This window comes from Bemisia tabaci, chromosome 1 (assembly GCF_918797505.1).
Source record: "Bemisia tabaci chromosome 1, PGI_BMITA_v3".
Classification (NCBI taxonomy): domain Eukaryota; kingdom Metazoa; phylum Arthropoda; class Insecta; order Hemiptera; family Aleyrodidae; genus Bemisia; species Bemisia tabaci.
This window is the reverse complement of record NC_092793.1, coordinates 88384766-88400517: the sequence shown is the minus strand read 5'-3', so window position 1 is coordinate 88400517 and position 15752 is coordinate 88384766. Positions and strand designations below refer to the sequence as shown.

Here is a 15752-nt window from a genome sequence, read left to right as displayed (position 1 = left end):
TTATTGTACCAAATTGTAGAATAATAAAAATGTTTGATTCAGCAAACTGAATATTGCAATATCCAATCCCAGTCGCACATCGCAAAACACAAGGTTCCTATACGCATCTCCAAGCGCACACTACTAAAAAAATTTGAAATTCCCGAATCAGACCCTAATCTCCAGTATCCGATACCAGGCCCATACTGTAAGATACGGTCTTTTGAAGCCGAAAATTTTACAAGTCCGAAATCTCGAAAACGAAAAGTCGTATCGAAATTCGGTCCGTGCAGTTTTCCGATCTTCGATAATGGAAAAGGAGGCATCGGTCCGCGGCGGATTGGAGGAGGGTGATTTTCCGAAAAATTTTCAGTTTCCCGAATCAGACCCTAATCTCCAGTCTCCGATACCAGGCCCATACTGTAAGATACGGTCTTTCGGAACGGAAAATTTTTACAAGTCCGAAAATCCGAATTTTTTGCACAATCTGGCAACATTGTATCGAAAAATTAACAAATTTCTTGCACCATCTGGCAACACTGTAAAATTCGATGCTGCAAAGTTTCACCCATAAATAAATAATTTATTTAAGTGCAACGTCCGGCAACGCTGTAACCACCATCTTGAAAAATACACCATTGCATAAACCGCATAATGAAGGGGCTACATTACACCATTGCATAACCCGCATATTGAAGGGGCAACATGCAATACTTTTACTTTTACAGCGTTGCCATATTGAACAATAATCACCATACAACACTGTATTTTAATTCATATCTTTCTGCACCATCGTGCAACGCTGTTGGATAATTTACTGCGCTTAAATTCCCATTTTCATACTACTTTTTTGCTCTAGCAAAAGTTTGCAACAGGCCCATTGTCTACAAAGTTATCACAAAATAACTATACTCTGTCATCGTTTGGACAGTCAGTCATAAAATTTTCTACAAAGCATTTTTCAACTTCGTCGGGGTCAAGAAATACTAGTCCAAAAATGTGATAAAGCCACTTACTAATTTCGGACGCTTGATCTTTTTTCATATACTCAGATGCAAGACCAAGCTTTTTTATCTGTCGGTAGCCAGCCTGTGTTATGTGAAACCTACATGATATAATTTGATATTTTGCCATAAGGAGAATTCTACGGCCAAGATGGAAGATTCTATCCCATCCACACTGATTGTGAGATAACACGTTCAATCTCATCTGTTTTGCTACTGCTGCATTGATCAACAGCGTTGTCAGGTCCTTCTGAAAAACTGCAAAATACGGCAGAATCGGCGCAATTTTCCATTCGTGCTCTATTCGAAATAGGAGCAGTTTACAACCTGCTTTTTCCCAGATTGGCGCAATTTACAATCAGCTTCTTTGGGAATCGGCGCAATTTACCAGCATCCCGGCGTAGTAATGTTGCAGGTTCAATCTGACGATGGGCGGAGTAACTTTTTAGCACATTCATAAATATTTCCAAGAATTTAGAACTGGAGTGCTTACCTCGTTGGATTTTTAGTCTCAGAAAGAATTTCCAAGAGTTCGTCATTTGATAGGAAGAAAAATCTTGGGAAAAACAAACGTTTTTTTTCTAAATAATCATTCAGACCTCTTTGAATCATTTCGAGTAGATTATTACATTTCACTAATCGTTCATGCATTTTGTCAATGACAATCACAGTCATCACTTTCGTATCAGATGCAACTGCTTTCATGATGTCTTTCCAAGCCTATTGAAGAACAAAACAATCGACTAGATGGACCACTAGATAAGGTGAGATATTGAGTAGGTACCTTCTGCACCACGTGGATTCTCATTCAAATTTCACAAGAGTGGAAAGGAAAGGAAAGGAAAGGAGAGGAAAGGAAAGGAAAGGAAAGGAATGGAAAGGAAAGGAAAGGAAAGGGAAGGGAAGGGAAGGAAAGGAAAGGAAAGGATAGGAAAGGATAGGAAAGGATAGGAAAGGAAAGGAAAGGAAAGGAAAGGAAAGGAAAGGAAAGGAAAGGAAAGGAAAGGAAAGGAAAGGAAAGGAAAGGAAAGGAAAAGAAAGGAAAGGAAAGGAAAGGAAAGGAAAGGAAAGGAAAGGAAAGGAAAGGAAAGGAAAGGAAAGGAAAGGAAAGGAAAGGAAAGGAAAGTGAAGGAAAGGAAAGGAAAGGAAAGGAAAGGAAAGGAAAGGAAAGGAAAGGAAAGGAAAGGAAAGGAAAGGAAAAGGAAAGGAAAGGAAAGGAAAGGAAAGGCAAGGAAAGGGAAGGGAAGGGAAGGAATGGAAAGGAAAGGAAAGGAAAGGAAAGGAAAGGAAAGGAAAGGAAAGGAAAGGAAAGGGAAGGAAAGGAAACGATAAAAATAAAAGAGAAAGAAAAAATTAATAAGAATATGAGGCAAATCGAAAAAGAGGAGATGTGAATCGAGAATACAAAGAGTATGACTCTTTACGATGCTAGGAGCCGAATGTTAAAAACAAAGAAAAAAGAATAAAACCTTACGAAAATAATGAAAAAGCACTGTAGAGCTACCTGTTCGACATTTTTGCCTGAAATCAATGAAAAGCAATCCCCAAGACATCATTCTTTGCTCGCAAAATGTCTAATATCGGCCAAAAGTATAAGCATTGTTTGCCCACTTTTGGTGGTAAAATCGAATTTTCGGCCTATATGCCTGTAAGGTGGTTTCACAGTCGAGATTTGAGACTTTTGACGATAATCACCCATTAAGTACTAGGTGTACGTCCCTAGGATGCGAATATTTGGGCAAATTCTGAAATGTTATGACGGCACGTCTTCAATCGGTTCCATTTCATAAATAACGTATGAAAACAAATTTAAGCTTAGAATTGAATTGGCTCGTTCGAAAACTGCTAATTTCCATTTTCTCTAATTTAGAGAGAGCTCCAAAAAACTGTGGAGGCCTTTTAAATGCGGGCTTGAATAGAATAGAACCGAATAGAATGCTTTTTTTTGGAGGAACTCATTTATATCTCACGGAGACTATTTGATGTGAATAAAAGATAAATATGCATTTTCCTCCATGCCTAATAGGATTGTCTGCCCGATGATCAATTTTTCCTATTGCGCACCGAACCTTATAGTACTCTCTTATGGGAAAAACAATTCGCTTTTGCGGGCGTCCTGGGTAACTTTTTCGAGGCTGAATAATTTTGATCCACTCCTCTTGATCGTAGCGAAGCGTGTACCATGCAAAAAGAGAATCGCCTCGGCCAAAATTTTTTAGGGGGGCAAACAGAATTGGTAAGAACGGCAGCTTTATACTAAGAAATAATAATTCAGTAAAAGCTCGCTAAGTCAAACAACGGTTAAAACGAAATGCCGATTGAGTCGATTTTTATTTCCATTCCTGGACGCGTCCATAAGTTAAGTGAAGAATCAGATAAGACGAATTGACGCTTAGGTCGAATTTTTTGTTGGTCCCTACAAAATATGACTTAGCGAGCTCTCACTGTCGGTATGGTAAAAGATAAAAAAAATGATGGAAATTAATTCAATAAGAACACTACCTATTACATTAAATTCATATTCCTTTAATATTCAGTGTTATACGCGTCTCATGCAAAACACATGCACAGGTTTCACTTTCACAGCTAATAGATAGGTAAAGAGGATACCTTGTCCACTGCACTGAATCTACGTCCTTCCTCTGGCATCTGTTGCTGAATATCTGGCGATGAAAAAATTGGCTCTAAGTAGATCCATGTTATTTGCACTTTCAACCATTCGTCAAGAACTTCTTGCAAGAGAGTCAATTTAGTTTCCCACGCTCTAAAACGTATCAATTTTATTATCAATTTAATTAAAATGACTATATGTATGAAGTGAGAAACTATGAGATATTTTACTTCACGTTAGAATTGAGGTTCCGAACTTTTTTTAAAAAAAAGTTCTTGAAACTATGAAAACCAAACATTTTCTGAAGGCATATACATCCATCTATGAGAATAATATCTTTTTCACACACTTTAAGGTCCTGTTTGATAGTAAAATAGTTTTATGGTCAGAATACTGGGTTTGGTTGTAATTCTGGTGACGCTTTTAACTTCCCTGTCAAAACGGTCCCATTGGAACCCGTAGGAAATCCCAATGGGAACCCGTTGCAAATTCCCACGGGGACCCGTTGGGAATTTACCATGGTTCCAATGGGTTCCAATGGGATTAGTCAATCAAGAACCTGCGGGTTTGGATCTATCCCCATCGGAACCATGGCTAATTCCCAAAAGGTAAAATACCCGGACGCCCTCGTGTGGACTTGAACCCGAACCGCGTTTGTCATAGCCCCGCACTCTGCCACTTAGCCACAGGGAGCTGATGGTGTTTCGGGTTAAAATCATGCCTGTCAAGGCTGTTATAGCATGCATTGCGTCAGTGCGCGGCTCAATTTTCATCATAGCTTTGATTATAACGCCGTGTTTTCTCAGGCTTCTTTCTTTTTCCTATTATTATTTTTTTTTTTTTCGTGTTATTTTTTTTCGATATCACGTACTAGGTACTTACACTAAATTTACACTGGTGTATTTTACACCACATACTAACTTGAGAGCTTGAAACTATTTTTAAAATATTTTCAAAACTTTTTAAGGAATATTTAAAAAATGTTTACCTGCAATATTTTTGAATTATTTTAAAAATACTTTTTGTAAACATTTTCAAAATATTCCCTAAAAAGTTTTAAAAACATTTTAAAAATATTTTGAAAATATTTTAATTACAACATTGTCATGAAAATATTTTGATAAAGGGACAATATTTTCAAAATATTTTCAAAATATTTTGTGCTAACTGGGTATGTTTCAAGGGCTTTTGCTAGCAGGTTTGATGAAACCCCTTTTGGAGCATTTAATTGAATTATATTCCTAGATTGTATTGGGTCTTAGTGAAAAAACCAGTGTTAGGAATTAATTTCAAAAAAATAAATAAATAATGGCAACTTCATTCCCTTCTTCAGGACGTGGCTATTTAATTCAGTGAAATTCCGCCTTGTTTGTGTTAGTTCGTAATGTCTCTCTAAATGCGTCCGAATCTCAAAAATTCCATTTTAGATACCAACGTAATTAATAATTAAAGCATAAGATTATTTCTTGCTCGCCGATAGTGACGTATTCTAAGGAATTGCGGTCAGCAAACCTCCGATACCAAAACTTTTCAGACAGGTGATGAGAAGATGCAAAAAGGGCAAAAAAATGAACGTTTGTGAACAACTCGAAATAGATAGATTCAGAACCAAAGCTATCCTTAATTTTCAGACAGAAAGCACCATAACAACAGTGATTACCCCTCCCACCTTGATGAACTAGGCACTACAAGATAACAGGGAGTGAGGAAGAAAGACATAACAACGAATGCCAGGGTTATCAGGCACATCACGAACGCGAACGCGGACGCGGATACCGAGCCACTCGCGATCGCGAAAACGCATCGTAATTTTAGTTTTTATACATTTTTTTAATCACCTGACAATGAGCGTTAGCTCGAAACAGCTGTAGTGAAGTATCAACAATTGGTAGAAAAATTGGTAAGAATAAGTTTTACAAAATTTGAAAAATTTGATACAGTATGGCTGAAAGAGTTAACAACAGAAGTGATAAGCTTACATTTTGATGTATCGATCGGTGGTTTTGCCAATCCATACCATTTATTAATTATCGTATTTCATTTTTAAACCCTCAGGTAACGCTGTAGGGTAAATATCGATACATCGATTACCGATGTTGCCCGAATGAACCAATAACACCGCTCAGCATGGGTTCTATCCTTCGAACCAAGCCAACTTTTTTCGATTCCTACCCTGCTAAAAATTTCTCATGGGAATTTCACTCAGGCTGTTTTGGGCAGGGGCATAATTCCCCTGAGAGGTGGCTCTCATGAGAAGTGACTCCCATGGGAAGTGGCTTCCATGAGAATGCTCCCTAGCCCGTGCCCAAAATGCCGTCTCTGCTAGCAGAGCCATAGAAGAAAAAGATTAAGGATTAAACGCGAAAATTAATTCGTACTATTGCCGTGGCATGTTTTAGACATGAAAGTAATTCTTTGCTATTATGCAAACCTCCGCAAGGCGGTCATTCCCAAGCGGTCTCCCATCTAAGTACTAACTACGCCCAACGTTACTTAACCCTCGTGATCGCCCAAGTGCCGCTGCCGTGGAGCTCCGGAGGCTCGCGTGTAGATCGTGAGTAATTTAGCAAGCATGAACATCCCCAGCGCCGCGCCGCGTTGATTCCATGATGGAAAGCAACGATATTCTTGAAAATGTCTATATACATTACGCAGTTTCAAAGAAACAAAAATAATAAAAAATTAGATCAATTTTAGGAAAGAAAGAAGTGAATAACACATGAATCAAAATAAAAAAAAGTGTATATAGTTATTAGAACGAAGAAAAATAAATGAATGAAATTGAATTAAATTGAATGAAATAAAATAAACAAGAAAATTAAATAAATAACCTAAATAAATAAATACATCGAATAGATTTTAATAAATAAATGAATAAAATAAAATAAAAAAGATTAATATAAATAAATAAATCAAGTAAAATAAAGTAGATTAAAATAAACAATTCATAAGTAGAATAAAATGTATTTTCATAAAGAAATAAAATATGTTAAATTATTTAAATAAAATAGTAGTAAAGTATCGAATTTATTTGGCTCCATAGCATCTATTTGGCTATAACGCACCTGAAAAATATTATGAAAATAAATCAATAAATAAAAAAACAATAAATAAAAAGAAACCAATAAATAAAAAAATCAACAAATAAATAAAATGGATTGAAAAATAAATAAACTAAAAAAAAACAACCGATAAGCCGGAAGTCCGCCAACCGAACCTTAAAGCTACGGGACGCGCGGGGACGGAGGGACAGGACTGAAGATCCCCAGACTCCCATGGGTGCCCTATTCATTTCCTTGGGAGCACAGGGGACCCCCTATCATTCCTTGGGGAGCACAGGGGCTTTCCTTGCTATTCTTCAGGGAAGCAGATGTGATCTCGTGTCCAGCCCCAGGGGAAATATTTGTATCAGGGTACTAGGGGGTCCTGCCCCCTGACCGCTACGCGGCCCAACCCCCGGGAGGGCGCCTCGCGCCCTCAGGCCCGCTTCGCGGGCCCTATACGCATATGTGTAGGCATGAATGTTCTTCCATTTTAATACACCATTTTGTGTTCGAGCTGCATCGATTTCAAAATTTTTGACGTAACACCCAGATTTTTAAATGATGATGAATAGCTGGATGTACACATAATATTACAGTCCACTTATTGGAGAAATATCCACTTCATTTTTTATATTTAAATACTTAATTTAAAAAAAAAAAAAAAATCGGATTTCGACCGTTAAGAGTTAATAATATTTGGTCCGTCCCGACGCGACGCAGCGCCTGCATTCTCACTTTGTATCTGCTGTTTATCTGCTGTAAATATTAATAGAAATTCAGCAATCAAGTAAATTGATCAATGCAATGCCTCAAATCGAACCCGGAAGAATGCAGGAAAAATTGAGTTACACCTTATACCTTGAACCTTGAACCTTGAACCCCGAGCGATGCACCGTTCCTCAACTCTTCGAATGAGGAGCCCTTCACGAGCTTTTCCATTGTTTTATTGTTTATTCCAGTCACTCAGGTATAGAATCCCACACCTTGACGTTTCTAGCGGAAACGACATATCTCTCACGCTATTAACATTGAACTTAAGTAACATGAGCTTTAAAAGCTCTACAACATTAAAAGTTCGGGGTTTCATAATTTTTTGTACACCTACATCTACTACAGATAGCATAATGTAAAGATCATCCTTATCGGTCCGGCAGTTTGTCAGAAATAGTGCTTTCAAGATTTTGCTTGTAGCTGTATAATGCATATAGATAACTTATAAAGCATCTAAAGTATATAAAGACGCAGTGTTTTGTCGCACCGTATCCGTTCTTAAGTTCGGTGACGCCTTTATAGGACGTTGTAAGGTCCTGTATGCATTTCCCATGAATATAGTTCTGTGATGCTCCACTGTGGTGGACTGCAGTCACATATGGGCCCGTGGCATTTTCCCGGAAGTTCAATGATGATCCACGGGACACCGTGAGAGGTCCCGCGAGAGCACATATACGGGTCACATATAAACTCTCATGGGAGCGCACGGGTCACATGTTAGCTCCCAGGAGAGCTCAAAGGCTCCCCTGTCCATTCCCCAGGGGAGCACATGTGATGTCGTGTCATTCCCCTGAGAGCACATGTGATCACATGTCATTCCCATGGGAGCGCATGTGATCACATGCCGTTCTCGTGAGAGCACATGTGATCACATGCCTTTCCCGTGAGAGCGCATGTGATCACATGTCATTACCATGAGAAATTTTTAGCAGGGTACTTGCTGAAGAAGTCCAAAAGTGCCCATGTTTACTTCATGAAAACTGTCTAGTGCTGAGGGCGCCGCCATCCTGAATTATCCGAAATTTTGAGAAAACCCACGATCAGAGTTTTTCAAATACCTCCTCAACGATTAATCCTACGATAAAAAAAACAAAAAACCAGCAGAAATAACATACAATTTTCTCCCAAAATCACCTACAGCTGATGTGACTTGGTTCTGATCTGCTAAACACGGTCCATTTGGTGTCAGCGGAATCTTCAAATTCCTCGAGGAGCCTTAGAACTTATTTTTCAGTTACATTCGGAAATTGAAAGCAAATTAATAGTATGAGGGGGATGGAATGGTCTATCATGGACTCGCAAAAGGAGCTTCTAATTTACTTGACAGGTAGGTTCTGTAATCTTCCTGATAAATGATGCACGGAAAAAGACGATCGTAAAAAGTACCCTCAGCATATTCAGAATATGTTCGCTCGCTGTAAGCGCCCCTCATCGAAGTCGAAACGACCTTGCAGGGAATACCAATACCATACAAATTAGTGGCATCCCTCGGCAAAATCAAGACCTCTGTCCATCAACATACTAAGAAGTATTTCCTTCTTCACTAGCCCGAACCGAGCACTTCTAGATTTCGACGAGCAAGTATTATTGTAATCCTCAAAGGACGCCCTTCTGGAAAAACTCAAGAGGGAAAGCGAGAAATATTCCTCAATTCTCGACTTCAGAGTCTACGTAGAGTATCGAAGATGATAATGAGGAGGGTTGAGGGTTGACGACTAACCCTTTCAAAACTGAAGCGTCACACTCCTCAAATCAACCGATAAGGAGGTTGTGTACACTCGATTCTCAGCTCAAGTAAGTAAATGAATAAGAACACGTTTAGTCTAGGTTTCTGGTCGGGTCTAAAAGAAATCTTCAAGATGGAGATCAGACTGAATCTGCTGTATCACGCGTTCCACTAGGAAGGAATGTTTGAGCCGTTTCCCGTGACACAAGTTGGGCCTGCAGAAGGACTTTTAAGTAGTGGTATCAATTGGGAAATAAAAATTTAAAATCCACACTCCAGTGCTCGAGGCTCGAGGCTCCAATATAATTCCTGTGCGAGGTATCACCCTGGATTGATGGGGTAACATGAATCTCTATAACCTAGATCACAGCACTGAAAAAAACGTTTCCTAAATTCAAGGCGACGCCGTGTTGACCTAAGAAAATTGGATACTTGAAAAAAATGGACAAGAAACGAAGTCTTGAATGAAGAAAACGGTATTGCCTTGGTCTACGAAAACGCGGTTTCTTGAACCAAAACTCCTGTTACATTGAAGCACGGAAACGTTTCCTTCAAATTAGGAAACACCGCCGCGCGAAGAGTTTCCTAAAAGTAAGTAAGTGTTGTGTTGTTTTCAGGAAACGTGACCTCAAAAAAAAAAAGGAAACGGTACCCGCAAGCGTTTCCTTAAAATTAGGAAACGGCCGGTCCCGCCGCGTCGCTGCCTTGAGAATCGGCTCCCCGCCTGGTGTCCCTCCCTATCCATATCCGTTGAAGCGCATACCTCTATCGTTGGCAGGGATTTAGAGCTGAGGTTTGAGGGAGCATCATAAACGGAGCCGCATCGGCGCGCGAGGCGGAGGCCCGGCGCGGACTTTCATGCCGCTTCGATCAGTGCGCCGGGGGAGCGCATATGCCGTTGAGGCGGCTTCACCTGGTGAAGCCGACTCCCGGCTCCTTTTCTGATGCTGCATCAGTTTTGATGCTGAGTCCAGCATCAAAATTAGCGGCCTCAATTAGCAGACGCGTCGGACGCCAGCGCCCCGGCGTGGGCCACCGCGCCAATGGGAAACGTAAACAAAGGGGTGTTCCGCGAATTCATCGCCGAGTCCGAGGGTCGCGGTCTTCTGGGACAGCCCCGTCGGTAATTAAGCTGGGTGGCGGGTCCGAAAATTAAGGCCGTATCGGGCCGCAAGCCGACGGTCCGGCCTCAGAGGCTGAGGCCCATGAGCCAGCATCAAACCTCAGCATCAGCGCTTGAGGCTGGCTCGGTCGGCTCTCCAGCATCGGGCTTCAATGCCCGAAGCCGGCGGCCGGCAGGTTGAGCGCATCAGGCTCGGAGCCGTATGCCCGAACGGCCGCTACCTAGGCATACGGCATTGATGCTGAAGCTACGAGTTGATGCTGTACAGCATAACCTCATGAGGCGCCTCAAATGCCTGATCGTTGGTACTGCCGGGGGTGATAGCCTTCACGTAGTTGACGCGCTTCGCGCTCCCTCTGGTATCCTGATGAAGATCTCCGTTTCGCCCTGCCTGAGATTTGATCCTGTAACCGTCGACATTGTCCCGGGAAGAGTGAAATTCTGACACCGTAGTCCACTCGGCCATCCTACCCTCGCGAGCGATGAGGAGTTATTTTCCTATGTTAAACCTATTCGCATCTATCTCTTTGGCTACACAGATGCCCACCTGCTACCGTTCAATAGCACTTGGGTTTATCTAGCAAATACTACCTCAATCATCATTTAAATATATTAAATATCCACATATGTCCCTTTACTTTCTGTTTATCAGCCGGTTCTCAGATATTATTTAAAGACCGTGGGCCATCGCCACCATAACTTAACCAACGTATTCCCCTTTCTTTTTCATTCGGAGATAGTATGATCATGGAGTAAATTATTTTTTTATTTAAGTCTGGTTAAAGGACAGATTTTCATACGTGCCTCTCAAAAGTAAATTATCACTCATTCGATTATCCAATCTGACGCCCATATCATTAAGGTTAATGCGTAAATCAAAGAGGCTCATGTGAGAACCGCTTCTGCTCATACTGAAAGTAAATATGATTTACAATTCCAATAAAGTATAGACAAAATAATCTAAGATTATTTAATGCTGGCTATAAAATTGGCACATAAAAGATAAATGATCTTTATGGAGTTTTCAAAATGTACTCGGAATAGCGGTAAAGATGTGGTGATAAAAGCATGTATAGGTAATACTTTAATGAGTACATATCGGGCCGAGTCAAGCTTTCTGGGATTTGAAGACACTTAAAAATGTTCGAAGCTACGACCAGATTCAAAGAGTGTACTTGCAGTGGAATGTTGAAAAGCTTCACATTATTTATTTTTACCTACATTAACGGACGCACGCTTTTGTTTAGAAAATTTAAAGAAATTTTCGTCAAATCAGAAAATTCACCGAAAAATATTAAAGGAACTTTGGCTCTGATCCGTGCATTTCTAGAAAGCATTCTGACATTTTGGACTGAAAACAATATTTTTGATAAGGCACAAAAATTGCGTTTTTTCAAAACCTCCACCTTTCCGACGCGTAAATCCCTTTAGAACAAGAGATAAATTGATTAAATTTAAACATACTGAATTTGTTTGGAGTGGAGTGGATCTTACGAATAACGCCATCCAAGCGCTTCGGTCGGATTTCTGTAAAGAACCGTTCAAATAATATGCAACGCTCTAACGGAGAGAGATGGTCAAGGAGAGAGTTACGCCGTTTTGTTTTTACGTGTGAAAGAATAGGGACCTGCGTCGCAAAAGTGTTACGAGGGAAGAAGTGAGTGGGGTTCCAAAAATTGGAAATTTAGCGTTACGTTTTTTATGAGCGTGATGTCACTAATGGACGTAAGGGTGCATCGAAATTTTCACATAGGTAAGCCGTAGAGAGCATGGTGGTGTACGGACGGAAGGGCTCATCATCTCAAAGTGTAGATGCGCCCTTCCGCCAAAGGAGCGACGGTATATTTGGAAGGCCCCTCTTGAGCAACTCGCCGAATACATGGTGGTGTACGGGACGTTGCATCCACCTCCTCAGTAGGCGTTTGGTAATTTTTTTGTTTCCTAATTTTAAGGAAATGGGTTTCTTCGATCAACATCACATAGATCCTTAAATTGAGGAAACAGGAAATGCTATGCCCGTTTCCTAATTTTAAGGAAACTGATCTCTTCAAACGACACTCCATGGATTCTTCAATTCAGGAAACGGCTTTGCTTCTCTCCGTTTCCTAATTCTGAGGAAACAGGGTTCTTCGATCAACACCACATGGATCCTTAAATTTAGGACACAGAAGCGATTCCCTCGTTTCCTAATTTTAAGGAAACAGTTTTCCCGTTTCAAGTATCCGTTAGTCTGTTTCAAGAAAACGTATACGTGGTTCAAGAAAGCATGGTTTTCTTAACTCAACACAATTTTGTTACCTTGGATCGAGATAACTGTTGGCTTGTTCCAAGCTAACACCGTGTTGAAATTAGGAAACTTTTTAAGGATACATGTTTCCTTAAATTTAGGACAAGTTTTCTTTCAGTGAGAAAATACGCCGAGTCTGAAATTTCATAACTCGGCTGACCCTGTGGTCCGCTTTTGTCCAGGGAGTCCGTGCGGCCAGGTCATTTTCTCCTCAAAATTATAAGGTCCACTCTTCAAAAATGTTCTAGTTATATTTATTTAATTTTTTCGACCTTTGCCCCAACAAATTGCTTTAGTAAATCCCCGTAAAATATAATCAATTAATAAAAATATGATTTTCGGTGAAACGCCTACACCGGTGGCAGAAGTCACGGGTCTCTCGCTGGTAAGTAGGTAAATGTAATACAGAACCTAATTTCATGATTGCCGAGTTAAGGTACCATCATATCCAAGTGTAAGCTCCACTTCGTTGGGAAAAGAATATTAAATTAAACAATTTAGCTGATAGGAATAAGTGTGAACTGGAATGCGAGCCTATAAGTAACTGCTCAACCTGCTTCACTGCAGCGGTATTCAATCAACCGAGCAGAATGTGGTGTAAGCACGATAGGAAATACGAGTGTGGCCAATGTAAATACAAACATGTACCTAAACTTAAGTTGGGGGACGGTGAAATTGAATTCTAGGAACAGCATAGCGAGTTAAAGTCGATAGTTTTTGGTAGTAAGGTCGCTGCCGCCGGGGATGCGTTATCGCCTCCACCGACGCGTGCCGCCATATTGGATTGTAAGCTTGTAAAAAATAGAAATAAGAAGGATAGCGGTCCTGTTTCCAGACATGATCGTATATTTAAAAAAAAAACACAGGAAAGGGGGGAAAATACGACCGGGATGGGACATTATTAGGAGCAGCAGCGAGAGCGAGGAGTCTATGGTTTCGATCCTCCCCGCAAGGTATGAAATGCCGTCACCTACAGGGAAGGAGGGAATGTTGGGAGCTGAAAAGAAACCAACGACTGGTTCTAGGTGACATGGATTGAACGACTGAGGCGAGAGTCGAGAAACGTGAAGCAAGCACACTCTAAGTAGGACATAGCATTTTTCCTTGTTTACGTGAAACGAAAGATCGTTTCCCAACACCTTCTCTGAAAAAGCGGTAGTCCGCAAAAATTAAAGAACGGAGTATCTTGAAAAACTTAGCCCGGCTGCAAACCGCAGCTCACAAAAAAAAAAACATAAACAACAAAATTACCTTCACGGTGCTCGTTTCATTTTTCTCTCGCTTTCCCATGTTCTCTTACTTTTATTTTGAAAATATACTTAACAACTATGTATACACTCTTGAAAGCAGATGCCCAAGTGTCAATAAATCGCCTCTGAGGCCATATACTTTCACCAGATTACTTTGCAGTAAACAAAATTCCCATTGATTAGGTAATGATTCCTTCACCAGAAAACATCGCAGGTGCTTAATTTCAAAAACACTTTCACATTCCTGCATGAAAAAAAAACAAAAAGATATTTCATGAACATAAACACACATACGATCGACATGCCATCCTCATTATGAAAGAATCTTATGTCTGAAATATTCAAATTTCACCTTCCCTAAAGGTTTAGTTAGCAAATCGGCCAATTGTTCTGCAGTAGGACAATATTTTAGAGAAATGAGATTTTCTTCAATCTTCTCAATAATAAATTTATACCTTACATCAATATGCTTGGTTCTTTTATTGAAAACTCCACTCTCCATTAATTTAAGAGCGCCCTGATTGTCTTCATGCAGAACAACTAGCGTGTTCTCTCCAGTAATTTCATCTAAAACGTTTTTTAAATAAATCAATTCTTTGATGCATTCGGCTGCTGAATAATACTCAGCTTCAGTGGTACTCAAGGCAACAACCCCTTGTTTGCGTGAAGCCCAACTGATAGGTCCGTTATTCAGGAAAATGATGTATCCACTGGTGGATTTTCGCGTTTCAGGATCGCCCGCAAAATCAGCGTCGCAGAACGCGTCAAGTTGTAACTTACCACTTTTTACAAACTTAATGCCCAGCTCTCTCGTACCATTTACATATTTTAACACACGCTTTACAAGAGCCACATGAGCATTAGTCGGTCTATCTAGATATCTGCTAGCATAATTGACTGCAAAACAAATGTCTGGTCTTGTTTTATTTGCCAACCATAGCAAACTTCCGACACATTTACGATAAGGAAAGGTTACAGAAGTACCTGTTTGCTCACTCCCCTCTGTTATCTCATTTGGCAACATAGGCAGACTACAAACTTTCGACCTCTCCATATTGAAATTTTCGAGCAAAGTTTCCACATACTTTGTCTGTTTAATAGTGACACAATCACCTATTTTTTCTATATCTAATCCTAAGAAGCTTTTCAACTCTAGAACTATAGTTATTTTAAAATCTTTGTTCAAATCATCTAGCAATTTACGCATTGTTTCCAAATTATTTCCTAATACAAGACTGTCATCGACATGTATTGCGAGAATTATGCTTCGGTCAGCATTCACAAAAATACATTTCTCCGTATCCAGGGCTTCCAGTCCCCTCTTTTTGGGTTTGTCGGTGAACTTGACGTTCCACCTTTGAGGAGCTTGTTTCAGCCCATACAAGGCTTTTGACAGCATACAGACCTTCTCTGTTTCCTTATATCCTTCAGGAACACTCATAAATACAGGCTCCCGAAGGTCTCCGTAAAGGAAAGCGCTTGCAACGTCAAAACTTATTAGTGACTTACTCTTATCTGCAGCTAAAGCAAAAATTATTTTTAATGTACTGTCGCTTACAACAGGACTGAATATTTCGGAAAAATCTAAATCTCCTTGTTCAAAACCGCGAGCTACCAATCTCGCTTTAAATGTACCGTCGGCTTTTTTCTTGAAAACCCATCGATTGGACAAAATTTTCCTTCCTTTTGCCTTCGCTTTGTTCACGAATTTCCAAGTCTCGTTTTTCTCTAAAGAATCCATTTCGGAGCGAATCGCCTTTTTCCAGTTCTCCGCATCAGGCCCAGTCACCGCTTCCGCGTAGGACAACGCGTTGTCCTCGGTCAGCAAAATCATTGGCAGGTCACTAGGTATAGGATCGCCACAGCGCACCGGTGCTATTACTTTCCTCCCAATACGCGTCGTCTCTTTGTTTGCTTTCGCAGCGTTTTCATTAAATGCTCGCTCTGTTTCAGTGTC

The 15752-nt window shown here is 40.3% G+C and overlaps 1 protein-coding gene across 1 annotated transcript in view; it reads right to left on the bottom strand.

The window, feature by feature from the left end:
- Positions 1–15752, bottom strand: part of Dhc36C (Dynein heavy chain at 36C) — a 542513-nt gene that overhangs the window by 355623 nt on the left and 171138 nt on the right. Inside the window, exons 16-17 of the mRNA XM_072306421.1 lie at positions 3594–3747; positions 1477–1703 (exon numbers count right to left, since the gene is read on the bottom strand). Of these exons, the coding sequence (XP_072162522.1) occupies positions 1477–1703; positions 3594–3747 (381 nt within the window). The remainder of the gene's footprint in view (positions 1–1476; positions 1704–3593; positions 3748–15752) is intronic.